The sequence below is a fragment of the Rattus norvegicus genome, chromosome 2 (genome assembly GCF_021556685.1).
Source record: "Rattus norvegicus strain SHRSP/BbbUtx chromosome 2, alternate assembly SHRSP_T2T, whole genome shotgun sequence".
Taxonomy (NCBI): Eukaryota; Metazoa; Chordata; class Mammalia; order Rodentia; family Muridae; genus Rattus; species Rattus norvegicus.
In genome coordinates, this window is record NC_141535.1 from 176,745,371 (window position 1) to 176,772,171 (window position 26,801).

The window sequence follows — 26,801 nt, forward strand, 5'->3', positions numbered from 1 at the left end:
ATCGTCTGATCTCCCGAACTCTGAGATGGACATCTGTGACGCTGTGGTGTGTCGAAGCCGCAATAGGAATCTGACACACGGACGTGCTGGAGAGACGGAGGAGGGGTCGATCCAGGCTAAGTCACCAAGCAGCTGTGCGATTTAGTCTCTTCATGCCTCAGCTTCCTCTCTTTAAATAACTGGGCTCCCACAGAGGTTTGTTAAGGGTATGGAGTTAATATTTGTAAGTCACCGAATGCCTGGAACCGGCAAGTGTACATTTGTCAGATAAATAAAGCCCAAAGGGCCCAGCCAGGACTGGCTTGTAGGTCTCAGTGTGATGATCTCATGACTGAGTCAGTGACTTGAGTCTGGTCAACAGGGAGCTGGAGCAGGCTGGGGAGGATGGCAGGTCTTAGAAGCCTGCTGGTGGTTTCATTAAATCGGAGCATAGATGCTCAAAGGGATGACCCCTCTACTCCTTGTCACTCCACATCAGGGCCAAGTACATCTGTGAGGCTGCATTCCACTGCTGACCAGTCTTCTTTCCTTTGGAAACCACGGAATCATAATACACAAATGAGACCAGTGAATCCTGGGGAAGTGCTTCAAACATCCGGGACTGGCCCCTGGCTCCTGGGCTTCTCTGAAGGCTAGAGTTCTCAGAGCAGGTCTGCAAGCCCTGGGCTGCTGCAGAGGGCAAAAGAAGGCAGGACAGGCCATGAGGAGGCATCATCCCCACGTACCTGACCTTGGAAGGAGCTAGAAAACATGGTTGTGGCTTCTACTGCTGCTGTAATCCATCGCTTAGATGGTCAGAAGCAGTTGTGACAGATCCATTCCTGACATCTTCAGGGCTTAAAGGTCAGCCTCACATGACAGCACCTAACATGTTTGTGGGACACTTCACTCATCACATCCAAGCTCCCTCTGGCTCTCTGCCCCCAGGTATGGGGAGCATTCCTCTGAGGAGGGCAAACAAGGGGAAGGTACCATGTGGGAGCAGGCTTGGCTCTTTGGATAGGGAATTCTGGGATAAACTGGATATCTGGAGATAAACTTATGCAGCAGCATGGCCCAGGGTTTCCAGCTCTGTGAGGTGGGGCGGGGCCGAATCCTCATGTGGGTTGTAGAGCAGGAGTCCTGGTGTATGGGTCCAGCGCAGTAGTAGTTATCAGTGCCGTGGACCGGGCGCTGGATGGCAGCTAGCAGTGCTCTATCCTTGGCCCTTCACCATCCCAGCCACCTTAGCCTGAGCCCCACTTCAGCACAGGCTTCCAGAGACAGTTCTAAACCTGTCTCAGCAGGGGTTCGCTCTAACTCAACAGTGCTCTACCGAGTCTGGCTTTGGAGTTGGCCCAGAGAGGCCCAGCAGCACTGTCTCCTTGGTGATTTCACCTCTCTGGCTTTCTCCAGACTCTCCCTGGAGGGAAGGGGCAGTGGAAAGTGCCCAGTGGTGGGGAGAAGACCTTCTTTGGAATAGGGATCCAGCTTCCATGGGGCTGGGCAGGGAAAGCAGCCTGGGGTAGCTTTCCTCCGGTGCAGAACATGTAATGGGGTGGGCTTGGAAACAAGGGCCATTGTTTAATTCTTGTGCATAAGAAATCTTTTTTCGTGGGGTGGCTTAGTCCGGGGGAGCTGTGGAGCTGTCCTTGGAGCAGAACACTTTGGGGACCTCTGGGAGAGGCGTTGTCCAGCAGTGTGGGAGGCTGGAACTTCTGCAGAGAGAATAGCAGGGCAGGGGAGCACCCGGAGGATCAATTTCCCTGCAAGAATGGCCAGGCTTAAAATATCTCCAGCAGGCTCCATGAGCGGCTTTCCCTAGGAGATTTCTGCTAAAAACAACACCCCATTTTATTAACTTTTTAAAATTACAGAAACAATATTGGCTTGTTTTACGGCATTGGTGTGTTCTAATTATTAAAGGGTAAAAAAAAATCAATATCTCCCTCGATTCCCGTTCTTACCTCCCCAGAGGTGCGATATGTTGACTATGTGACGTTAGCCAGAGGTGGTCTGCGCACCCATGTGCAAGTCTGTTCACACTTACAGGAAACCAGGCCACCGTGTAAATGTATCGGGAGATGCTTGTCTGCGTGTTGCTGACATTTAAAGGGGGCCTCACACTGCGCACAGTCATTTTCTCTGTTTGCTTAGCAGTGCATTGAGAACCTTTCCTAAGTCAGTACTTAGAGAACGGCTTCCTTTTAAACAGCTGCATAATGTTCCATAGTGTGAACACCGTGGTTTAACCGGTTCCCCAAGGATGTGTATTCAGGTCATTTTGCAGGTCTTAAAAAAAGTTAAACAAGCAGTTCTTTAATGAGTGTAATTTATTTCTTTATTTTGTGCATTTCTTTATTCTCTTGCCTTGGGAAAATCAGAGAGCTGGTGGGCTGGTGAATTACGTCCTTTTCTTTTCATTCACATCGACAGAACTTACTGAACCTGATCCATCTGGGAAACCCATGCTTCCCGAGCTTGTGCTTGGCACTGTGGCCATGTGGAAACCAGTCCTCAAGGGCCCAGTGTCAGTGAGGGGCTGGCAGTCAGGAGGTCAGCTATTCTTGGTTCAGACAGGAGCTGCTCAGGAGCACGACCGAAAGGAGGTTTGTGACTGAAAACTGGTGTTTATTAATAGGGGTGTGGACTCCATTTCTCCAACCTGCTTGAGCTGAGGTCTTGGGAGACCTACCTCAGCTGTGGGCTAGAGACCCAACAGTGTTCTTCCTGTGGGGCCATTGTGAGGAAAGAGTGAGTGACTATACCCCAAACTCTGTAGAACAACAAGAGTAGACTCAAGTGATCTAGAGTGCAGCAGAGTGACCAGAGTTCACAATAACCTGTTATGGATCCTACAAAGCTCTAGGCATTGGAGTGGGGAAAGAAATGGCGGAGGGATGGGGAGATGGCTCAGCATTAGGTGTACTGGTCACTTTCCAGGGGCCCTGAGTTTGAGTCCCAGTACCCACGTGGCAGCTCACAACCGTTTATAACTGCAGTCCCATGGGATCTGATGCTCTTTTCTGGACATGCAGTCAAAACACCCATATACAAATAAATAAATCTTAAAAAATTGGTAGAGATAAAGGCTAAGCCCTTCTATTGGCCTAGTACACGTGTACTAAAGTGTCACTCCATAAATGCACAGTAACTAGGAAGAGAGACAAAGAAAGGGTCTCAGAACTGTGTGAATGGAGTAAACAAGTGGTCAGGTGCTCCCTGGGAGACCAGCAAGTGCTCCCTGAGGGCTAGTGCTTCAGAGAGTCATTTTTGTTTGTTTATTTTTGATATGTAAGAATTATAGAAATGAGTTTATTTAGCTATTTATTTGCATGTGCATATGGGCAAGTACATACCACAGTGAATGTGTGGAAATCATAGAGCAGCTCCCATGGGTTGGCTCTCCCCTTCCACCGGTGAGTTCTGGGGATTGTATCTAGGTCACCTGTCAGACAGACATCTTTACCCACTGAGCTACCTCACTGTCTCTTGCTGTCTGTCTGTCTGTCTATCTATCTATCTATCTATCTATCTATCTATCTATCTATCTATCTATCTTCTATCTATTTCGGGGTCTCATGTGGCCTAAGCTGGCCCTGTACTGCCTCATGTCTTTATTTAACTTAGGCAGGCTCTCATGTAGTCCATGCTGGTCTTGAACTCCCGATCCTCTTGTGTCTACTTTCCAAGGGCTGAAATCGTAGGTGGTCCTCCCACATATGGTTTCTTTTTTGTTTGTTTGTTTGTTTGTTTGAGACAAAATCTTTTCTGTAGTTCAGGATGGCCTTGAAGCAGTTGCCCAGTGCTGGCATCACAAGCCAAGGCCTCCACAGCTGGTCCTAGGCAGTGAGTTGAAGGGCCCTTTAGTGGGCCCATGACTCCCCTGAGGTCCTGCTCTCAGATCCCAAGGGTGCTCAACGATTCCAAACCTCTTGATTTGAGTTGTTGAAAACACCCTTTAAGCCATGGTTGAAGAATCTCCAAACAGTAAATAGGTTGGTTTATTGGCTTGGCAGCTGGTGCTCAAATGGTTAACCCACTCCCCATCCCAATCTTCCCAAAGATACTTTCCTATGTCAAGCCAAAATGAAACCTTAGAAACTTCCTGTTTGGAAAACCATTCTTCTTACCCTAGACATCATGGGTGCCAGAAGCTGCCACTGTCAAGGCAGAAAGAACTGGAAACACACACCAGCTTGGTCCAAGACAGGCAAACATCAGATCACCAACCCCCCAGCATAGTCCAGGCTGGGCTACAGTGGTCAGGAACAAGTAAGTACAGGAGGGTGGATTTTAAGAGTCTAAACTGCCCTTCCTTAACTATATGGCCATTAGTAAGTCCCCACATTTTCCTGAGCCTCAAGTTTTCATCTGTACAATGGGACTAACGATACTTTTGGAACCCTGTTCAGGACTGAGTGAGATGGTGCTATACTGTACACAGTTTATAAGGCGTGGCACTGAGAGAGCACTGCTGCTGCTGAGGTGAAGCAGCCTGGAATTGGGGCTGGCACTGCTAACTTCTGGCCATCCTTCCCCAGTTTCTAGGAGGGGAGGGATGGGGAAGACACCAAGAAGGGCAGCTCATCCTATGTGGAGATGAGTGAAGCTGGAGAGAAGGATCAGCCCATCAGGGCCCCAGGGAGAAGCTGGGGAGTGGCACCGTGGTTGCTAACACCCCCACAGGACACAGCTTGCCATCTGAGTGCCTGGGTGGGCATGAGGTGCTGGGTGTGCTGTGGCAGGTGGTGAGGAGGGAGGTTCAGCTGAGAGCAGACGAGAAGGGCTCTTTTACCAAGTGAGCTAGGAGGATGAACTTGACCTAGACCAACCTGGGGGACAACTGGCAGGCTCCGGTGAGGGGAGTTATGTGGCTTGGTTCTGTTTGGGGACATTCACTTGGCTGGAGGGTGGATGGAATGGTGGCACTTGCTAAGTCCAGGGCGTGGCCACTGTTACTGAGGGCTGGCTAAGTCTCTGTGGCCTTATTGCATTAGGTAGACCTGGACAAACTCCAAACCTACATGAGGAAGAGTCCCAGTGAGTCCAGAAGTCTCAGGGAGGGAGGCTTCTTGGTAACTTCCAGAGCCAGTCTCTTGTTTCATCCCTATCAAGCACCAGGTCGGCTCCATTCTCCTCCTACCTCCTCTCCATAGGCTGTGTTGTCCTGGATGCCCGGTAGGATCCCATTGTCTGCTCTCAGACTTCTCTAGTTCCTCCCCCTGTTTGATTTTCATGGGAGCAGGTGTCTGTTTACTTGATTCCCCACAGTGCGTGCTCTGGGGCCCAGGCTCCTTATCCACTCGTTTTCTGGGTTCTTGGAGTTTAGTACAAGAGTCTGTAGTCAGAACCCGTCACAGATAGATGGGTGGACCGATGAGCCCTTAGACTATAGCTTCATGCCTGTGCATACAGCAACGTAGCATCTTTTTTCACTTTTAATTTTTTAATGGACCTGGCTGTTTTGCCAGCATGTACATCTGTGCTGGAAGTGGATGTAGTGCCTGCAAAAGCCTGAAGAGGGCATTGGATTCCCTGGAACTGAAGCTATAGAAGGTTGTGGGCCACCACAGGGGTGCTGGGAATCAAGTCTGAGTCCCATGTAAGCACAGCATCTCTGAGCATCTCCCCAGCCGTGCATCCGGGAGCTTTTGAACTTGGCCCCTCAGTCTAGCATCAAACCATCTTTCACCATAGCTGGAGGAGAGCAATGGTTTCCGTGCTAAGCCAGTGGGGCACAGAGGAGGCACAGAGATCTGTGTAGGTGGAGGGCAGTGAGTTGGCAATGAGCAATGTTCTCCATCCTTTAGCCTAGAAAGCTGAGCTTCCTTCTCATATTGAACTCACATTAAAAAACCAATTCATTAGCAGGAAGCGGAAAGCAATTGGATCCAACCCTTATGTTCCCAATGAGGAGTCTGAGGGCAGGGAACCGAGAAACACTTGCCAGCGACAGAGTACTCTGTCCCTGTTAGTCCTGCTCAGGGATAGCCTCTTGCTGAGTGACTAAGAAGCAGGCAACTTCTCATATGCTGTTGCTAGGCTTTCGTGTTCCAAGAACTGGGGATGGGCACAATGATTTATGGTCATCGCTGGCCTCCCTTAGCCCCACATGAACTTCAGACTCCAAAGTCCCAGAGGGTTCTTATGTCTAAGGTGATAGACTTGAGGTGGCGCCTGCCAGGGCTACTTAGAAAACGTTGGTCTGGCTGGGCCCAAAGCCACCATGGGACATTACACATGGCCCAGTGCCACCAGCTGCAGGAAGTTAGTTTCAGGTGGGAATGATTTCTTCTTAGAAAGATGCAGGGTAGGAGAACACCACTCACCATGCTCTGGCCTTGCTGGGGCCATACCATGGCCTTTCTGACAAGAACACCAACTAGGGTTTTTGGTTTTGATTTTTTTTTTCTTTGAAAAAAAATTTCTTTTTCATTGTTTTTGATTTAGTTATTTTTATTTCGTGGGCATTGGTGTTTTGTCTGCATGTTGTCTGTGTGAGGGTGTTGGATCCCTTGGGACTTGATATGAGTGCTGGGAGTTGGACCTGGGTCCTCTGGAAGAGCGGCCAGTCCTCTTAACCTCTGAGCCATTTCCCTAGCCCGAGTGTTGCTTTTAAATTTCAATTTTTTTTCTTGCTTTTCTTCATCTAGCTCCATGCAGCTTCTGCTTACTGGAAATTTTATGTTCACTGATGCCATAGACCTGAAGTTCATCTCCTCACCGACAATCAGCTCTTGTCCTCAGGGAAACCCAATTAGGGATCACAGGACTTTTTGATGTTGTTTCCACGGCAACCCCACAGTAATGGTGCACATACATAATTGTAGTCTAAGGAGTTTAAGTTTATTTATCTACAAACTATGTATTAATAACACAGTTTAAGAAAACTTGGATTTTTAAAATCTGAAATGTTATCTTCTGCGTTAAAAAAATAATTCATTCATTTTTAACTTTATGTGCACTGGTGTTTTGCCTGAGTGTGTCCTTGGGAGGATTTTGGATCCCCTGGAACTGGAGTTACAGACAGTTGTGAACCATCAGGTGGTTGCTGGGAATTGAACCCCAGTCCTCTGGAAGAGCAGTCAGTGCTTTCTTAATTGCTGAGTCATCTCTCCAGCCCTTCTCCTGTATTTTTAAAAAAGATTTATTTATTTTTATTTATGTGAGTACACCGTGGCTGTCTTCAGACACACCAGAAGAGGGCATCAGATCCCATTACAGATGGTTGTGAGCCACCATGTAGTTGCTGGGATTTGAACTCAGGACTTCTAGAAGAGCAGTTAGTGTTCTTAACCACTGAGCCATCTCTCCAGCCCTCTTCTGCATTTTTTTAACAATGGAAAAGTTCCCTGAGGTTTTTCCCTCACAGAAGGAACATAAAGTTCCCCTCCTCCATCTCTTCATTTTCTCTCGTTAATTTAGAAAACTTTATAGTTGAGTAAGAATGAACACTTTTCATTTGGCTGGAATCTGTCTACACATTGTCTCCCTTGATGGCTGAGAGCATTTTATGAGACAATTTTGCTCAGATAAAGAGCAGAAGGGCCCAAGTCTTTCAATCTCGAATGGAAGGAGACTACTGATCTAATGAGACAATTCAAACTCACTGTGACAAACAGGACAGTTAAGGCCTCTCCTCGGTTCCCTGCCAGGGTAGCCACTCCCCAGCCTGCAGCTGTCCCGAAGGAGGCTCCAGGGTGTCTGGTTGAACTGACCTGTTCTGAGGTGACCAGATGGCCCTTCAGAGCTGGCTGTCACGAGCTAGTGATGATAGAGCTCCTCTGAGAGACACCATGTGGAGGAAGAAAGTCCCACCCCAGTGAGCTGGAGGGGTCAGAGGGCTCCTCTGAGCTTAGGCTGTGGAGACCAGGCTTTGGGGGCAAGCTCAATGCTCTCTGGCACACCTTGTGCTCTCTGAGATCATTTTCTTTGGTGCCATCAGTGTTTACTCAGAGTTAGGATGCTCACAATGATCTCTTCGTCCCTGCCAGCTAATCACGAAACTCCCTAGATCTGCTAAGGAGACTAGCTGTTCCAGCACTCCATAAATTCTATTTCCTCCCTGTTACCTGATTTAGTTCACCAGTGAACTTCCTTAAGCACTTCCAGAAAACACTTTAAAATAGCTAAACAGTTCAGAAAAATAGCTCTTTAATACTTTGATTCATATTGACCATTAACTCTTTAATACTTTGATTTATATTGACCATGACCCACCCTCCCCTGGACTGGCAAGCCTATAACTATAGGGATGAGAGGGTGTCAATAGGTGTTTTGGGCTCTTTCTAGATCTTGCTACAGGAGAACTGAAAAGGGAAGTGTCGGGCGTAGAACGACTGTCACCTAGCCACCTTAATATCTATAGGTACACGTCAGTATCACTGTATGTTGATACTGAAAGACAATAGCTTAAGACTATATCTGTGTGTCTGGGCTCAGTGTGGTGGTCCTCTGCAGAGCTTTGGACATAGGCTGGTCTAGGAAGTCCTTGCTGTAGCCCCTGGCAAGTTGAGTGACAGAGAAAACGAGGCCATGTGTCTGCAGCAAGCCCCATAGAACTGATCTTTTAAACGTCAGATGCATTGTATTTTCTAACATCCCATTTCTCAAAGGAAGGCATGTGGTCAGGTTAAACTCTTGTGGGATGGAGAGGCGATGTCACACTCACAGAAGCAAGTGGCTCTGTGGACATTTTCTGCAATCCACATCTGGTACTTGTCTCCAAGTTCTCCTGTGAGGGTCCTCATGTGCCTCTCCGATGCTAGAGCCACTTGAGACTGCAAACTGGCTCCTGGGACCTGTGTCTGACGTGCGTTTATATCCCTACAATGTCCTTAGCTAGTTGCTTGTTCCACTGAATTGAGCTGAGTTGAGCTGAATTACTTCTGGCTTTTCTTTAATGACTGCACACTAGGAATCACTCTGTTGTGTCAACCTGCCTCCAGATGCTCTTGGCACTGTAGTAACTCCCGCTCACAAGAGTAACTGAAGTAGTAGAAGGATCCAGCCTTGAGCAACCTCTCACCATGAGGAAGGAGTGGTATTTTGGGAAGTCCACAGGCTGTGACACCACATGTCCCTTCTGCAGACTGACCCCTCTCTGCATGAAGAGCACCCTTTTTCCAATGTGAGGCAGCAAGATTCAGTAATTTAGAGATGGGATTTCTTTTTACTACCCAAGGAGTCAGTGGGCAGCAGACCAGCCCAGGCAGGGTCAGGAGAAAACTTCCTTGTCTGCCCAGGGTCTTTGACACCCCTCCCTTCCAGGGCTGTCTGCAGCCTTGCCTCTGCCATCAACATCACCCAGGGCCTTTCCAAAACCCACCAGAGGGAGTCAGGCTGGGTCATTGAGATCAAGCCCTGGGGTGACTGGTTCCTTGTGGAGACAGTTGCCCATTCCCCCAGATCACTGTGACCCAGCACTACCTGAGATCCTGATTCCAGGCTCAGCAAGATGCTCAACAGGTAAAGGTACTCAGCACCAAGGCTGATGTCGTGCATTCAATCCCCAGAGCTCACATGGTGGGATGGGAGAACGAGTTCCAGCAGGTTGTCCTCCGTCTCTCTACACATGCAAGTGAGCATCTCCATAAATGAACAAATGAACGTAATAAACGTAATAGGAGACGCCACTTTGAAAAATAACAACAGATGCTGTTCCAGGTTAGCTCTAGAACTTTCCGACATTGAAGATCACCTGGGGCAGTTTATTACAGATGGGGCCATCCTCTGGGAAAGGGGCAGCATCCTCCACGGCTCGAAATGTCAGGCCCTTTGGTAGTCATAGGCCCAGGAATGAATTTCCTGTAGGAGTTCTCACTCATTCACCAGAAATTGACTTAATGCCACAATGTGCCAGGAACATTGTAAGCCAAGTGAACCAGCATGGGCTCTGCTCTATGGAGCTCACAGAACTGAGGGGAACACATGCTAGGTAGGAGGCACCAGCAGGAAAGTGCCACAGAATTGTGGCTCCTTAGAGCAGAATGCATGTGCCTGTTAGGTTCCCTATCCCCAACTTGACATAAGCTAGAGTCATCTGGGAACAGGGAGCCTCAGTTGTAGAAGTGTCTCCATTCTTTGATTAATGGCTGACATGACACGGTGGGTGGAGCCACCTCTGGGCCGGTGGTCCTCACTTGCTGAGTGAGCCATGGGAGCGAGCCGGTAAGCAGCATCCCTCCATGGCCTCTGCTTCAGTTCCTGCTTTGGCTTCTCCTAATGAGAGACTGTAACCTGGAAGCCAAATAAGAGCCCTTTTCTCTCAAGGGCGCTCCTGGTCCTGTGCTTTATCACAGAGTCTGAGACCTAAGAACAACGCACATTGGGGACCATCATGAAATCTTTATCTTCAGAGGAGCAAACTGCTCAGAGAGGAAAGATTAGCTGCCCAAGGTCACATACGTGGCAGCATTCAATAAGCCTCTACTACATGTTAAGAGTGAGCTTAGGCATTGGCAAGAGTAAAGATCAAAGAAGCTCCCACTGAAGTCATCGGGTCCTGTCCCTGGTGATCTTTTGGAGCTTTAAGAACGGTACTAGCACCCAGGAGGCTGAGGCAGGGGGATTGTAAGTTCAAGGGCAGCCTGGGCTATACAACAGGTGCTATATCAGAAAATAAGTATGAACAATCCAGTGTCAGCTCATCCCTCCCCCAACACCTCCCACAGGTTCAGCCATTAGCCCTCCCCTCCCACCTATCCAGTCTTGGTCTGAGGATGGACCTTGGCAGAGAGATGCTTTTCTTTCCCTTCTTTTCCCTCCCTCCCCTTTCTTCTGCTAAACTGCTGCTGTGCAAGAAAGGCAAAGGGGATTTTATCAGGCCTCCAAAGTGGCTCTGAAGTGCAGCGGCTTTGACAGCCACTGCTCTAAGTGACAGGACAGACAGGAATACAGTAAAGACCAATAAGTAAATGAAATTTGTGATTGGCAGGGAATGGGCAGGAGGCTGAGGAGCTGTAAGGTGCATCTGCAGGAAGTGAGGTCACACTGCAGAGCTGTGATTCCAGGAGTAGAAGGCACAAGGCTGTCCTGTGTGGGAGAGCCACGGATGTTCTGGGAGATGCCCGGCTCTGCAGGGCCATCAAACCCTGCCATGATGCCTGTCTAGCAGGTACTCTCAGTCTACAGCTTGAAATAGTTCTCCTTGTTCCTCTACTCCAAACAACCTCCCCAAATCCACACTGCTTGTAAATGCCCCAGCAGCCGCCTCTGTGATCCACCTAGAGAACAGTCAGTGAGCGCTGAGGAACAGGTGTCCCTTAATGGAGGCAGTCAAGCCGACTCTGAGGTCCAACACGCGGCTGTAGGAGGTCCAGCCAGCTTCTCAGTCTCTGCCTTCCTGCACCCATCTTCCTGGCATCAAGAAACTGAGAGGCTGGTGAGGACAGCACCCCAAGCCAGCTCCTTCCTGTTGAGCTGGGTAGCTCAGTGGAGACCCTGTCCTTCAATTTAGATGATGTACCAGCTCGGTCTCCACCTAGCAATCAAAGGAATCTGTTACTCATTGCTTCAGTTCCTACTGCGTGAACCCAGTTACTATAGCAACTGAATGTGCTTCTTTATTACTGGGATGGAAGGCTTTAATTTTGTATTTAAAGAGTTTGGCCAGAGAGTCATGTTGCCATGACTCGGGCTGTTGGATAGCAGTTAGGAGCAGACAGACACCTTGGAATGGCCATAGATCTGTCTTTCTAATTGATGGATCTGTGTCTGGGAAAACCCAGGTTGCAATGCACTGAGAGAGAGGTCTCCCCTGACACTGTGCTGGTGCCTTCTCCCTTCACAGATGACTCATGACGAGAGGCCCCTGAGCCAGGCATTCCCAGCGTGGCCTCTGCTTCCCCTACTGAGCTTCACCCAGGGGCCTTGCATGGAGGTTTTGCTTTACCCTCTCCCAACAGGCAAGTGGGCCTTTAATATGCTTGTTGAACACTGGTTTATGGCCTTATTGAGTTTCACATTTGTTATGGCCCTGTACGGTCACAGGACAGGAAGAGGGGGAAGCTGAGGCTCAGGGAGGTGGGAGTGTGGCCCACTTCACAGCCACCCCTTTTACCTCCCAGTGGGCTGCTAGGATGTCTGGAACTTGAAAGCACATCTCCACACAGCCCTCCACACGCACACACACTGTCTACCTCGTGTGACTCACCTTTGCATTCTACTTGTATCTGGTGTGCCAGGGACTCTGACTCTCAGGCTTTGTTCTTGGAGGCCTCAGGCAGCATGAGACTTCTCCTTGGAGGAAGGGACTCGTGGGAAGGCTGTGGAAAGGGGTTGGGGGGATGCTTAGTGATTGCCTTCAAAGCAGAAGGGTGGGGCCCAGACCTTGGAGGAGGCAGAGGCACCTGCTGCAGGCAGAAGTAGGCAGGGCAGGAGCCTTAGTTCATTTAACCTCGGACCAGACCTCAACTCCTCACGCAGCTGTCCTTTTCTCCTTCGTGAATGCTGGATTTGAGGCTAAGCTCATCTTTCTCCAGCCTCCACTGCTTCATTAGCTTCTTTCTCTTCCATCCTGACTATTCACCAGCCTCTCAGAACCGGTCCCAGGCAGGATTCAGGGGTCACTGTCCTTTCAGGGTGTGCAAGTGGGGATGCTTGTCCTCCATGGCTCACTGCCTCAAAACGCCAGCCATTAGGCCACAAGACCTCCACCCTAAGCCTTCCCTAAAGGCCAGTAGAAGCCATGCTGGAGGACAGCAGCTCTTGGGGATCTGGGCAGAACATGTGGGGTGCATGGCAGCAGGTGGCAGCCAGGGACATAGAGGGTGTGGTGGGTACCTCCATTGTCCTGGTTATAGCTCCAACCTTATGCAGGCCCCAGTTGCTTGGGAGAGAGTTGCTGTGACCAGAGGAGACCAAGTTTGCTGAAAGACCAAAGTGGAGCTCCTGAACAGCCATCAAACACAGTGGGACCCCATGGTGGGGCTCCCTCGGGGACAAAGCCTAGGCCTTCCCCAGATGTGACTATCACCTGAGTATGTGTAAGGCAGCAGTAGGTACCCAGGGAAAGCCTGCCGGAGTGGGTCCTCATGACATGGCCCCAGGATTCAGAGCTCTGAGGAAGACTGGTGCTGGGAAGGATGGAGACATGGCTGAACCCAGCCCTCATTGTATGGAAAGACCAAGATGCTAACCTTAGTAAGGCTGAAAAGACAGCATGGCTGATACTAACAATAGCTAACGGTCACTGCTCTGCTCATGGTCACTAACAGCGGGATGGGATCACAGCAGGTCTGCTGCACTTCAGATCTACTATTGTATGTGAGGTGTGCGACGCACCCGGTGTAGCCTCTCCGGCAGATGACACATCCCCAGGCAGGAGGATGGAGAGGCAGAGAGGTTCAGCGACTCACCCAGGGTTCCAGAGCCGGTTAACAGCAGGCTCAGGAGCCATGCAATGAACGCTCGATGCATTACCCTGAGTGGACTGCAGACACTTGCTGCCCTTCAGAGATGGGGTCAGGACCTGGCTGCCCTGTAAGCTCAGTGCTACAGGAACCATCTCCACCAGTGCCAAGACTCAGACATGGACTTTGCTTGCTCATGTTTCCCCTTTAAATACAAAACACTCTTAATCCTTCATAGCACAGAGTATCAGGAGGAGGCTGGATCCTTCATGCTGGAAGGGACTTGGCAGTGGATGGCAGAAAGAGACCCAGCGCTCTCCTCGGGCTGTCTTCCCTCTGCTCATTGGATTTGGGGGAGTTTAAATAATTTATTTATTTTCACTTTATGTGCAATGGTGTTTTGCCTGCCTGCATGTCTGTGTGAAGGTGTCAGATCTTGGAATTATAGGTGGTTGCTGGGATTTGAACCTGGGTCCTCTGGAAGAGCAGTCAGCGTCCTCAATGGCTGAGCCATCTCTCCAGCTCCAATTTGTGAGAGTTTTGTCCACACGCCAAACACGAACACCAAAGGGGTGCCCCGCAGTTTAACCCAGCCTTGCCATTCTATTTGAAGTTACATTAAATGACACCGGCTACTTACTGGCCTGGCCCTTCAGCTCTGTCACACTTCAAAAGTCCACATGGGGCTGACTGAGCTGAGGGTTGGGGCTCCCATGACCTGCTGGAATCAGGTGCACAGCTCAGGGACACGTTTGCACGGTTATCCTTCTGGGTGTTTCAGAGAAGCCTGCTGAGCATCAGGCTGGAATGGGTTCCCAGGGCAGGAGTATGGGAAAGGTGCGAAGCTGCTGGGGCTTCTGGGGCTTCCGGGTGCCTCCATGTGGCCAGCTATGCAGAAGTCTCCAAACCTTGTCCTTGGGCTCGGCAGAAGTTTCTTTGTGTAGCACACTTGATGACGTCACTTGCCACTGATGGTCAGCCGCTAGGGAGGGTGGGGCTGGTAATCATTCTCCTCCTTGCTTCCACCCAGAGGCTGGCCAGTCAGGACACGGGCCTTTGGAAGACTCTGACTCTGACTGTGCTGGAGATGTGGCTCAGCAGCAAAAACACCAGCCTGGCTTGTAGGAGACCCTAGGCTTAAACCCTAGCACCTAACAGCAACAAAGTGCATACCTTTAACCCCAGCACTTAGGAGGCAGCAGGAAATGGATCTCTGTAAGTTCAAGGCTAGTTTAGTCTACAAAACACACGTCTACCAGGAGTACATAGTAAAACCCTGTCTCAAACAAAACAAGCCCCAAAGACTCATCATTTTTGAAGCGCTCTCTCTCTCTCTCTCTCTCTCTCTCTCTCTCTCTCTCTCTCACTCTCTTCCCCTCCCTCCCCCTCCCTCCCCTTCCCTCTCCCCCTTCCTCCCCCCCTCTCTTTCTCTCTCTGTGTATGCATGTATGTACATATGTGTGTGTTTGTGTATGGGTGTGGGTATGTATGTATGATGTGTGTATGTGCATGTGCACATGTGTATATGTGTGTGTATTGCTGGGGGTCAAACCCCATGTCTTGTGCATGCTCTGCTATAACCCAGCCCTCGCCTGGGGTTTTAATAGTTGCATGCCTCAGCCAAGGTGAGGACCAAATGTATTCTTTCTTATTATAAATCTCAATATCTAGTTTGATATGCTGGTGCTGTCTTATTCTTGTAATCCCAAAACTGGGAAAGTTGAGGCAGGTGGATTTCCATGAGTTTGAGGCTAGCTGGTTACAGAGTGAGACCTTGTCACAAACAATCATGACAATATCCTAGGCAGCAACTTCCAGAGGAGGAAGTGAGATTCAGAGAGTTGGGCGTCTTAGCTAAGATGTCCAGCTGGACCCAAGCATGCCTTCTGACTCTCCACAGGAGCCCTCCCACGGGCAGACTCCTAGCCTATCCCCGAGGTGCTCCTCCCCTCCCCTGCCTCTTCTGTGATTCCTGCGCACCTGTCCTGGCCACACTAATGTGCTCTTTCTCCTCCAGCTCTTTGTGATCGACAATGGTGCAGATGACTGGCGGATAGCCATGACCTATGAGCGCATCCTCTACATCAGCCTGGAGATGCTGGTGTGCGCCATCCACCCCATTCCTGGAGAGTACAAGTTCTTCTGGACGGCACGCCTGGCCTTCTCCTACACCCCCTCTCGGGCAGAGGCTGACGTGGACATTATTCTGTCCATCCCCATGTTCTTGCGCCTATACCTGATCGCCCGAGTCATGCTGCTACATAGCAAGCTCTTCACGGATGCCTCATCCCGAAGCATCGGGGCCCTCAACAAGATCAACTTCAACACCCGATTCGTCATGAAGACGCTCATGACCATCTGCCCGGGCACGGTGCTGCTGGTGTTCAGCATCTCTCTGTGGATCATCGCTGCCTGGACTGTGAGAGTCTGTGAAAGGTATTGCAGGGAGACCCTGAGCGTGGGATGGGGAAGGGAGGAGGAGTAGGGATGTCCAGGTCTAAGGTCTGATGGAGGAGGCTGGAATGCTCTCAGCTACCCCAAGGGAGAAAATGGGAGCAAGAAGAAGAGGGCGGAACTGGTGTGGAATATCGAAACACTGGAACCCAGGTAAGCTGGGAAAAAATATACGTAACTAACTTGTGTTTCTTTAGACCAAAGTGTCAAAGCCTTCTTGTTACATCCCCTCCCCTTTAAAAATATTTATTTATTTATTTATTTAATGTGTGTGAGTACACTCTAGCTCTCTTCAGACACACTGGAAGAGGGCATCAGATCCCATTACACATGGTCTTGAGTCACCATGTGGTTGCTGGGAATTGAACTCGGGACCTCTGGAAGAGCAGTCAGTGCTCTTAACCACTGAGCTATCTTTTTAGCCTTCTGGTTACATCCTTAACCCCTGCTCAGTATTTATTTACAAGATTCTGTATGTCCTCCTCCTGGAGATTAATGTTGCTGGCAAACGTTTAAAGGGCTCTGATAAGCCCTGCAGTAATGAAGCCTATTTGTTTTTGCTTTGTTCAAATTTCCTCATGTAATTATTTTGCCCACACATTGTTTTTTTTTTTTTTTTGAAAATCACACGCCTCTGGTAATATGTCTCTGTGCAAGTTTTGGTCCACTGACTAACAGTATCAGCATCAATGGGAGACTTGTTAGAGCGCAGGGCTTAACCCCAGAATTACTGAAGCAGCAGTGGCATTTCAGCAACGTCTCGCTGTGATTCATGTGCACTTTAAAGTTGGAGGCTCACTGTGCTGGTGAGACAGACTGAGACTTTAGGGGGCTGGGCGGTGACTCAGAGGACCACTGATGGCCTCCCAGAGACCGAGGGCTCTGCCATGACCTCTCTCAGAGCATTCACACTCTCGGTTCCCCTTTAGTATGATACTATCTCCCCACTTTACCCCTGGTGTCCTGTTGGTGACACTTGTCCTTTTCAAGTTGACTGTGTCTCATTCTAGTCAGATTTCATGTGTAGAGCCAGCCTGAGAAGCTGTGGTTTCCTCTTTTTAAAGTAAGCGTCACCTGAAATAAAAAGAAAAAAAAAAGCCACAGTCTTGAGGTAGAGAGCCTCGGTGTGGGATGGCACAGAGAAAAAGCCATGCTGCTTATGCAGATCCTGGTAGCTGTTCTTAATACATCAGCACTTACGATTTGACTGTCAGATCCCCCATATACCCATCTCTGGGCGGAGATAAAACAAGGCAGAGAGAATTCGAGCAGAGAGCTGGCTTAATAGTTAGCACAGGGGAGCCATAAGTGAGATTTCCCCGATGGCTTTGGGGTAGTCAGCCAGTACGTATGGCTTTCTGATTTCACACACAGGCATCATGCTGCCAGAACATGGCCCTTACATGAGAGTAGCAGCCTCTGAGAGCCAAGCTGTGACTGTCATTCCCTAATAGGGGATGGCGAGCCCAAAGTCACACCACCTGGCCATTTAGAGCCTCACCACAGCTCAGCAGCTAAGTTTCTTTTCCAAGCAGGGATCCACACCAAACAGCTCTTCACAAACCTTCTCAGGCGAATACTTTCCTGTGACAGAGAAAGTGGTGCTTTACTTCCAATCCCCAACTCCTCATGGAACTGTTCTGCTGTTTGTCTGAGGCAGGGTAGTCCAGGCTGGTTGTGAACTTGCGATCCCTCTGTCCTGTTTCCACTTTCCCTCCTCCTGCCTCACCATGCCGGGATGGCGGTGTGCACCACCATGCTGGCTGCCTTGTGAGACTCTCTGCTGAGGAGTACCCGTCAGTCCGCCTTCCTGGGCTTCAATAGTGAATGAAGGATAATGATAAGTGCTTTGCAGGATTCGCCATTAGAGCAAAGCCATCCTTGCAAACTGTACCTTGCCATGCATTGTGCAATCCCCAGACACAGATCTTTGTGGTCGCCTTTTTTAATAACCAGAGTAGACAGACTCTTACCAAATGTCCACTGATACTCACCCTGTTTTATGTCTAACCATCAGAAGCCAACGTTTCCAACAGTGGCGATTGAATTTGTGTAGCCCTTTGGGGCACTTGAGCTTGTCTGTTTGAAATACATGTATTTAATGAATACTTGTCGGGCATGCATTTCAAATGGACAAGCTGGCTAAACATACAACCAGAGGCCTGCAAGTGAGCTTCATTGTTTATTGAAACTGTCCTAAGTATGGTGACTTATTAATTCATTTCTGAAGAATACCACATTTTGAAGGTCCTTGTTTTCAGAAGTCTTCGGATCTTAGTTGATACTGAACACCCTTTAAAACTTCCAAGTCCAGGCTGGACTTATCTGGTTAGATTTGCATTAAGTTAGTGTGCACTAAGCTGCATTAGGCTGTGTTAGCCCAGGTTAGACAAGATTAGCCCTGGTTTGCCTGTGTTGCTACAGAATCCCCAGCTGTTCTCTTTGCAAACATGACTTATGAGCTTCCGCTGAACATCAGGAAACAAAGAAAGCCAGAGCCGCCCACAGTCTGCCTTCTAGGGAAAAGGCTTTGTGACCACAGGCTCAGGCACGGCTTAGGCACACGTGGTGCTGAGCACAGGAACATGGCCTGGCTCCCGCTTCTCACTCTGTTCTGGTTCATATCTCATGTTTCATGCTATCCCAGTCTAACCCAACAGCAGACTCAAGGAAGCCGACTGCCCTCACGTAAGAGCTGGCTGCTGGAAAGTAAGTAGTTTGAGGTCACAGGGCTCCTAAGTGAGCAGTCAGAATATAAGCATGAGTTCAATACCAAACTTCAAATTTCTCTTGTTAACCCAGGCTGGATCCTGCAGGGACAGGAAATTGTGCTCTAGACTGCCATAGCCATGTCCCCAGTCTGAGGTCTGAGGGCTACTGTGGTGACATAAGAATGCCAGACTTGTCGTTTGGTCTCCTCTGATGTCCATGTCTTCGATCGCTTTGCCATGCTGTTTCCAGGGCTGAGTTTATGTTCAATGAAGTCTTTATTCGTGTGCATACATGTGTATACATACATGTATGTTTGCTCACGTGTGTATGCTCCTGTGTACCTGTGTGGGTGCACATGCACATTTGTGTGTGCATGTGTGTGTACAGTGGATGTTACGTGCACTTACTCTGCCCTGTTGACTGGAACACCAATCGTCTCCACTTGGTATTGTGCTGGCTGTGAAAAGGCCACCTCTCAAGGGAGCTGCCTGACTCAGGGCCACGCCCCTTACTCAGAGGTGGCAGGAACCCACTGATAGAGTTTAAAGGCCCCTTTTCCTGCTAGAGCAGTAGTTTTCACCTACAGTAGTGGGTTTGAACGACCCGTTCACAGAGGTTTGCCCAAGACATCTGCATATCAGATATTTATGTTTCAATTCATAACAGTACCAAAATTATAGTTATGAAGCAGCAGTGGAATAGTTTTGTGGTTGGGGGGGTCACCACGACATGAGGAACTCTGTTAAAAGGTCACAGCATTAGGAAGGCGGAGAAGCACTGTCCTAAGGGATACCGGTCTAGGGTCATCAGACTCCAGGGGTCCCTAAGAAGTCACCGGAGGTTTCGGTTACCACTGTGCCACACCTAGCCTGTGCCCCGCTTCCTATGCTGATCATGAGAGCCTCCCCACATGCAACATTTCTGTCCTCCGATCTCTTGGTCTTTGACTCTGGCCCAGAATCTGACCTATAGGACTGTGAGATATGTACAGAACTCAGGCACGCAGGCAAAGCTCTTCCCTTGCCGTGGCCAGCTAGTTTCTTTTAGATCTGAAGGTGACCCTGTGCTTTCCAAGGTCAAATAGGCATGACTGGCAGAGACACTGAGACAAGGGTTGTACTGGGGGACTGAAGGGTTGAGCCAGGGTGGGAGGAGGATATGACAAGATGACCTCGATCTCTCTCAGTTTGATCGGATGATGGCTCTGTCACCTTTGGTGTTAGAGGAGGTGGCTTGTCAATGGCATTACACACCATGACAGGTTCTAGAACCTGCTCTGGCTGCTGTTGCCCTGGTCAGGGTTTACACATGGCTCAGGTGGCCTCCATCAGCTGGACCTGTCTCTAGCTGTATGCACACACTTCTGAGGTTGCTATGGAAATTCTCTTTAGCAAGATGTGCTTTAGAAGTCATTTCTTCTATCTGGGGTTGGCTTTTATGGGACAATAAATGTTTTTACATCTCCTCCTGCCAAGGACAGACGGGAGTTAATAATGGCACAGAGGAGCCCTATGTTGGGAGAGCAACCCCTGGTTGCCAGGAGGGCAGCAGCAACATCGGCAGCTTGTTTTGCTGGGACCCCAGAGATGCATTACATCACTGCCTCCGGACGGAGCCTGACAGTTGCCGCACTCAGCATTCTCCAGGATTCTCTTGGCTGCGTGCCCACCTCCCACAGGCCTCCCAGGGCCACCCCAGGAACCTCCTCATTAAACACTGTCAAATGCCAAGCTGCAGTGGAAGGGGAACAGTGGAGGCCCCAGGTCCCAGTGTGCCAGGCCTGGGAAGGTAGCTTTCCCTGCACTCTGTGAACGAAGTTCTCGCTGCCTACTTACAAGTCTTTATCTCCTCAGAAGAGGCAGAGAGGCCTCCACAGCACTGACAAACATGGGCTGAGTCTTGCTTTGCAAGCAAACCTTCTCCAACCTCTTATCCGGCTGGGCCCTTTTGAATTCTTCCCCACCAGGGCTCCACAGGCTGTACACAGGCTGCCTGTCTTAGGGTCTCAGGCCTTGTCAGCAGGTGTTTGGTTTTGACTGTGTGAATTTTAATTTTTTTATGCAGGTATTTTAATGAGGAATTTAAATTTAAAGATCTTGCCTGTAGAACCAGAGAGAACCAGGACATTCTCGGGTTGGGGTTATAGCTCAGGGGAGAATACTTGACTAGCAAGAAGGAGACCCTGGGTTGATTCTCAGAACTGTGGCTGGAAAGCAGGAGGGGGATGAGGAAGAGGAGGAAGAAGAGGAGAAAGAAGGACCAAATTACATTCTTTTTTGTTGTTGTAGGTTTTTGTTTGTCTGGCTTGTTGGTTGGCTTTTGTTTTTCAAGGCAGAGTTTCTTTGTGTAGCCCTGACTGTCCTGGAACTCACTCTGTAGACCAGACTGGTCTCAAACTTAGAGATCCCCCTGCCTCTGCCTCCCAAGTGCTGGGATTAAAGGCATAAGGCACCAATGCCCAGCTCTAACCCATATTATTGTTCTCTGTTGGTGATTGGTGAAGCTCTGAGGCAGAAGCAGGAAGAAACAGAGGGCCGTGGCCATGGCTGTGACTTAAAGAAAGCAGTGTGGAGCTTGTCTACAGGATGCGGCTCACAGAGGAAGCCCCCATGCTGAGCTGAAGAGAGCTTAGCCGAAAAGGGCTTGAGGAATGGGGCTTGGGACTGTGGTTGTGGGGACCTTTGGTGAGGCACAAACTCCACTGTGGACCTTCCACAAAGATAGGTGGAAACTATGTGAAAATGGTAAGCGCTTCTAGACATAGCTATTTTATCTAAGATAATTTGAGTTAAGCCTGTATTTAATATACAGGTGTTCAACACACACACACACACACACACACACACACACACACACACAGGAGGGTGATATATGCTAAAATTTTTTTTTACTCTTGGAAGTCTGTGCTTGTAAACGTTTGTGAATGACTGACTGAGAGAATCGGATGATGGATCAGGAAGGAGCCTACGCCTTGCGGGGAGCTCACCTCTAGTCCTACCTCTAGCTGGAGAAATGAGAAGAAACCAGTCAAGGTGGTCCTGCTCCCCAGTAAGGAAGAGAAAAATTACCCCGAAGATGCCAAAGAACGTTAATTGTGGGATACCTGAAGCAGCCTTGAAAGATTAGCTAGGCCTTGAAGCACGAGAAAGTAACAAGCAGTCTCTGTTATGAAGAAGACAGCAGTGGAGGAAGGAAAGCACACTTGCACATGCTCAGAGCACTGGAAAGTCAAAACTGGTTTTGTGAAAAAGAAAACCCACATTAGTGATGTTGATCTTCTTAAAATGTAGAAAGTAGAGGACCAACTTGGAAGCTTCCCCAGAGGGCCAAAGAGAGCACTCATGGGTAAGGGTGTTTCCTTCCTGATCTGAGTCAGAGCTTGGGAGCTCGTGTGGTGGGATGAGAACCAGCTTCTGCAGTTGTCCTCTGACCTTCATGGACTGTGGCACCTGCCTTCTTCCAGAAATATAAATGAATGAATGATGAATATCTAAAAAGCTATTTTAGAATCTAAGAGATGAGTAAAATGTGATTAACACAGATGGAGGCTATGAAGTCAAGATTTGGACAGAAATATAGCCAAAGACATACATGAAGAAAACTTTTCCAGAATGACCGACAGATAGGCAAGGAGTTGGTAGACTCAGAAAGGTCAAACTAAGACATTATCTTCTTTCTGTCAGCAGAGCAGTAGGGATCACCCCTAAACATATCCACTACTGTTTCTGGAATTGTATTAAATCATAAGATTAGCCAACCTAGAGTCACATGAGCAACGAAACTGTTTTCCTCAGATCTGCTAAATCTTAAGAGTCAGTAGGACATCTTGACAGAGTTTGCAGTCTGTGACCCACTCTGTCATTTGAATGAAACAACAAAAGACTCACTATTAAGATCTTAATAATAGGGGCTGGAGAGATGGCTCAGTGATTCAGACCACTGTCTGCTCTTCCAGAGGACCTGGGTTCAATTCCTAGCACCCACATGGCAGCTCACATGTGTAACTCCAGTTGCAGGAATCCATCGCACTCATTCTGAAATATATGCAGGCAAAACACCAATGCACATAAAATAAAACTAAAATGTAAAAAGATCTTAATAATAGACTGATGTGAAAGCCAGAGAGCTTTTCATGGACAGAGCTGCACATGATTGTCAAACTAAATTTTAATGTCAAAGGAAAAGTAGATGCTACAGATGAGGTGCACAAAACAAAAAAAAAATAATTGAACAATAATTAGGGATTACAAATCTTTAGGTTAAATGTTTAAAAGACGAGGGCTCGAAGGGTTTAATAAAAAGCATTTGAATTCATCATCTGATGTTAGAGTAATCCTTAAGAGTCAAATTCAGTAACTAGAAAAATATTGTTGGAATCATAGTTTAAGTCCTAAGGTGACCTCAAGTTAGGATTTAAAATAGGATTTATATATCTATCTGTCTATCTATCTATCTAGATATCTATTTTTCTTTTTCTTTTTTTCGGAGCTGGGGACCAAACCCAGGGCCTTGTGTTTGCTAGGCAAGCGCTCTACCACTGAGCTAAATCCCCAACCCCTTTATCTATTTATTTTTTACGTGTAGGCATTTGCTGGTATGTGTCTGTGCACCAGAGATGTGCAGTGTCCACGGAGGCCAGAAGATGGCATCAAATCCCCGCTGGAACTAGACAGAGACAGTTGGGTGCTGGGAATCAAACCTGGTTCTCGGGAAGAACAGCCAGTGCTCCTAACCACTGAGCCGCTGCTCCAGCTCCCACAAGCAGGACTTACAAAATCATACAGTTAGGATAGAAACAGCATCACCTCAGAGTGTCAACCCCCAAATGGTACCTCGCCTATGTGCGGCCTGGGAGCTGTGACATCCCATCCACATAGGATGAAGCCGAGACCTGAGGAGGTGAAGCAACTCGCATGGTGCAAACATCGGCTCCACCAAGCTAAGGCAGAAGAAGCAGTGACTCGGGCGGCCAAACCTAAAGACGAAACCGAAACATTAAACCAGATGAGAGAAAACCAGTGTAAAAGACTTTACCTCCTCAATTAAGACACAGTGCCCCCTGCTTTGATGAGATTTCAAAGCAGAAGTTATTTTCGTGCTATTTTAAAAAAGAGGAACCGAAAGCAGAAGGGACCCTGAAAAAGTAAGAGAGAGGAGTTATGTAAATTTAAGGCAGAGGGCAGTGGAGACAGGCTGGCTTCACAGCGTAGATTATTCTGTGGTTCATAGGAATCATTTAACATTTCGGATCGAGGGGGTGCAGAGAGACGGCTGATCAAGTAAGAGCTCTGGCTGCTCTTTCAGAGAACCAGGGTTTAACTCCCAGCTCTCGGGTTCCAGGATATCTGAGCCCCTCTTCTGGCCTCTGCAGGCACTACACCTACAAGGGACACACAGACATGCGTGCAGGTAAAACACTCATATACATGAAATAAAATAATACTGATAGCAGTATCATAACACAGGGTTAACTTTTGTCCAGAAAAATGAGATTGAAAATCCGGGGGCTGGAGAGATGGCTTGGTGATAAAGTCCTTGTCGCGTAAGCAGAGGATCAGGTTTGGATCCCAGGATCCACATCAAAGCCAGGTGGGTGTGGCTTTTGGATCGTCAGAGATGGGGATCTCCCTGCAAGCTGGAGAGCCAACCTAGCCAAAAGGAAAAGCTTCAGCTTTACTGAGAGACCCTGGCTCAGTGTATAAGGTAGAGGTGGATTGGGGAAGACATCCCACCTTAGCTTGGGACCTCCATATACACACATGCACCTCAGCGATCATGTGTGCACTCGCGAGCGCACATACACCACATGTACAAAAAAGAAAAAAGAAAACCCGAAATACTAAAAGTTTTCATGGAGAATTATCTCAAGACTAATGACCTGATCAAAGATGTACTCAGATGGAAAGTATTCTCACAGTTTTCATTATTAAAAAGTAAATGATAATGGAGAAATGGCTCAGTAGTTAAGAGAACTGGCTGCTCTTCTACAGGACACAGGTTCAAATCCCAACACCCACATGGCAGCTTACAAACGCCCTCAGTTCCAGTTTTAAGGGATCTGACTCCCTCTTCTGGCCTTTCTGTGCCCTGCACAGATGTGGTACACTGACGTCCATGCAGGCAAAACACCCCTATACATAAAACAAAAATAAATACATATTTTGTTTTAAAAGTGAAAAAGGAAGATATTGTGGCACATGTCTGTGCATGTGTGTCAGAAGCCTGAGGCAGGAGGATTATCTTTAGGCCAATATGGGTTACACATTGAGTACCTGGGCTTTATACCAAGATTCTGTCTCAAAAAGCTGAGAAAAGGAGAAGAAGGAAAAGAAATTATGTTTTTTAGAAGGATGAAGTAAACCTTACATGGGAGCAGACTGAATTTACAGTGAAGAAACAGGAACTAATAAATTTTTAAAATAGGATTTATAAATCTGAAAGTTGACAAGTTTAATAAATTTAAACAATTTCTGCTGTATTGGAAAACAAAATTAGAAATTTTAAGGGAAAACAATGAGTGATTCCTAGGGCACTTTAATCAGTAAGTGAGAGCAGCTTGGCTCGTACAAGAGAAGCCCGGGAGGGGACTTTCCCTATGGACATTAAAATGTATTATAAAACAAAGAATAATTAAGTCCCTCGGGCATTACTCATTACTAAAGAGCCCAGGAATGTCAGATCGATGAAACACAATGGAAAAACCTGAGATAGATCCTAGTGTGGAAACCCAATCACAGAGAAAGAAAACCAATTAGGAAGCAATAGATTACTCAATAAACATTCGTGGGGAAATTGGAAGCTTGGATGAAATATCAAATTGGCACGCTACCTCTCATCAGCCAGCAAAATAAATTCCAGGTAGATTAAAGAGTCGGTAGATATAAGAGAAGAACCATGAGCAGGAGCCAGAAATCAAAGTGAATATTTAATCAATCCTGGGGTGAAGAGAAATGTTAGGCAGAGCATCTCAGAAGAGAAGAACTGTGAAAGGAAGCAGGCATGTTTGATTATACCATAACACAAATTTAGATTTCTGTCCTTTAAAATATCGAAACTGGGGCTGGAGAGATGGCTTATAAGAGTGCTGGCTGCACTTGCAGAGGACCTGAGTCCAATTTCTAGTACCCACATGGCGGCTCATAGCCATTTGTAACTCCAGTTCCAAGGCATCTGACACCCTCTTTTGACCTCTACAAACATTAGGCATACCAATGGTGTACAGGCATACATGCAGGCAAAGTACCTGTACACACAGTATAAATTATTAATTATTTTATTTATATTATACAGCATGCATGTTAATATTAATTAATTAAATAATAATTCTATGTAATAAACTAGATATGGTCATCCTTTTCTGTAATGCCAGAGCTAGGGAGGTAGAGGTAGGAGGATCAGGAGTGAATTTAAGATCAGACTGGGTTACATGCCTCAAGAAAAAAAAATTTATTTAAAAGCAAATGTTACTTAAGAAAGATAATTGCAACAAAAGTGACAAGAGAGAAATGTCTCATTGTCCAAAGCAATGGTGGAAATCAGCCACGGTTCACCTCCCTGCTGAAGGCAGGCACAACGGAGAACATACACAGAGAAGACATAAAATGCAGTGCGTCCACTGCTAACCAAGAGTTTTCCACAAGTTAAACTTGTTGCTGTTAAGGTCTTCCTGTGGGTAGTGGGGTGGGGTGGTGTCTCACACTAGAGCAAACAGGGAGTTTAGCACCATCTTTCTGGAAACAACATTGTTGGGAAGCCCTTCGAGATTTATGTCTTTAACCCAGTAAGTCTCTTTCTAGAAAATTCTTTGGAAGAATCAGTTGATAGTCAAGAGTCTTCAATGTGATGTTTGTCTATAATATCAAAGAATCAGAAATGAAGTGAACATGTAGGATTTAAATGCTTAAATAAAGGGGCTGGAGAGAGAGAGCGGTTCAGCAGTTAAGAGCACTGGCTGCTTCCCAGAGGTTCTGGGTTTGGTTCCCAGCACCCACAGCACACGGCCACTGACAAACCTGTAACTCCATTCAGGGGATCTGATGCTCTTTTCTGGCTTCTCTGGGCACTGCATGCGCTTACATGCAGGCAGGTAAAACACCCATGCACATAAACTAAAAATAGTCTTTTAAAGCATGTTTCAATAAGACATCGTTCATGCTTACAGGGAGTTCCCAGGCAACAATGTTTACAGGTCAGTCTTTTGATGATTACATTGATGTGGGAAAAGGGTCTTCTGTAAGATCCAGAGAGGAGCACGTACAGGACATCAGCCCGTCACACGCACAGCAGGGCTGCCCTGCATTC

General features: G+C 47.9%; 1 protein-coding gene across 2 annotated transcripts in view; it reads left to right on the forward strand.

Moving 5' to 3' along the window:
* Positions 1 to 26,801, forward strand: part of Kcnn3 (potassium calcium-activated channel subfamily N member 3) — a 144,443-nt gene that overhangs the window by 71,902 nt on the left and 45,740 nt on the right. For both annotated transcript variants that reach the window (NM_019315.3, XM_087631660.1), the window contains 1 exon segment: positions 15,352 to 15,770. In NM_019315.3, the coding sequence (NP_062188.3) occupies positions 15,352 to 15,770 (419 nt within the window).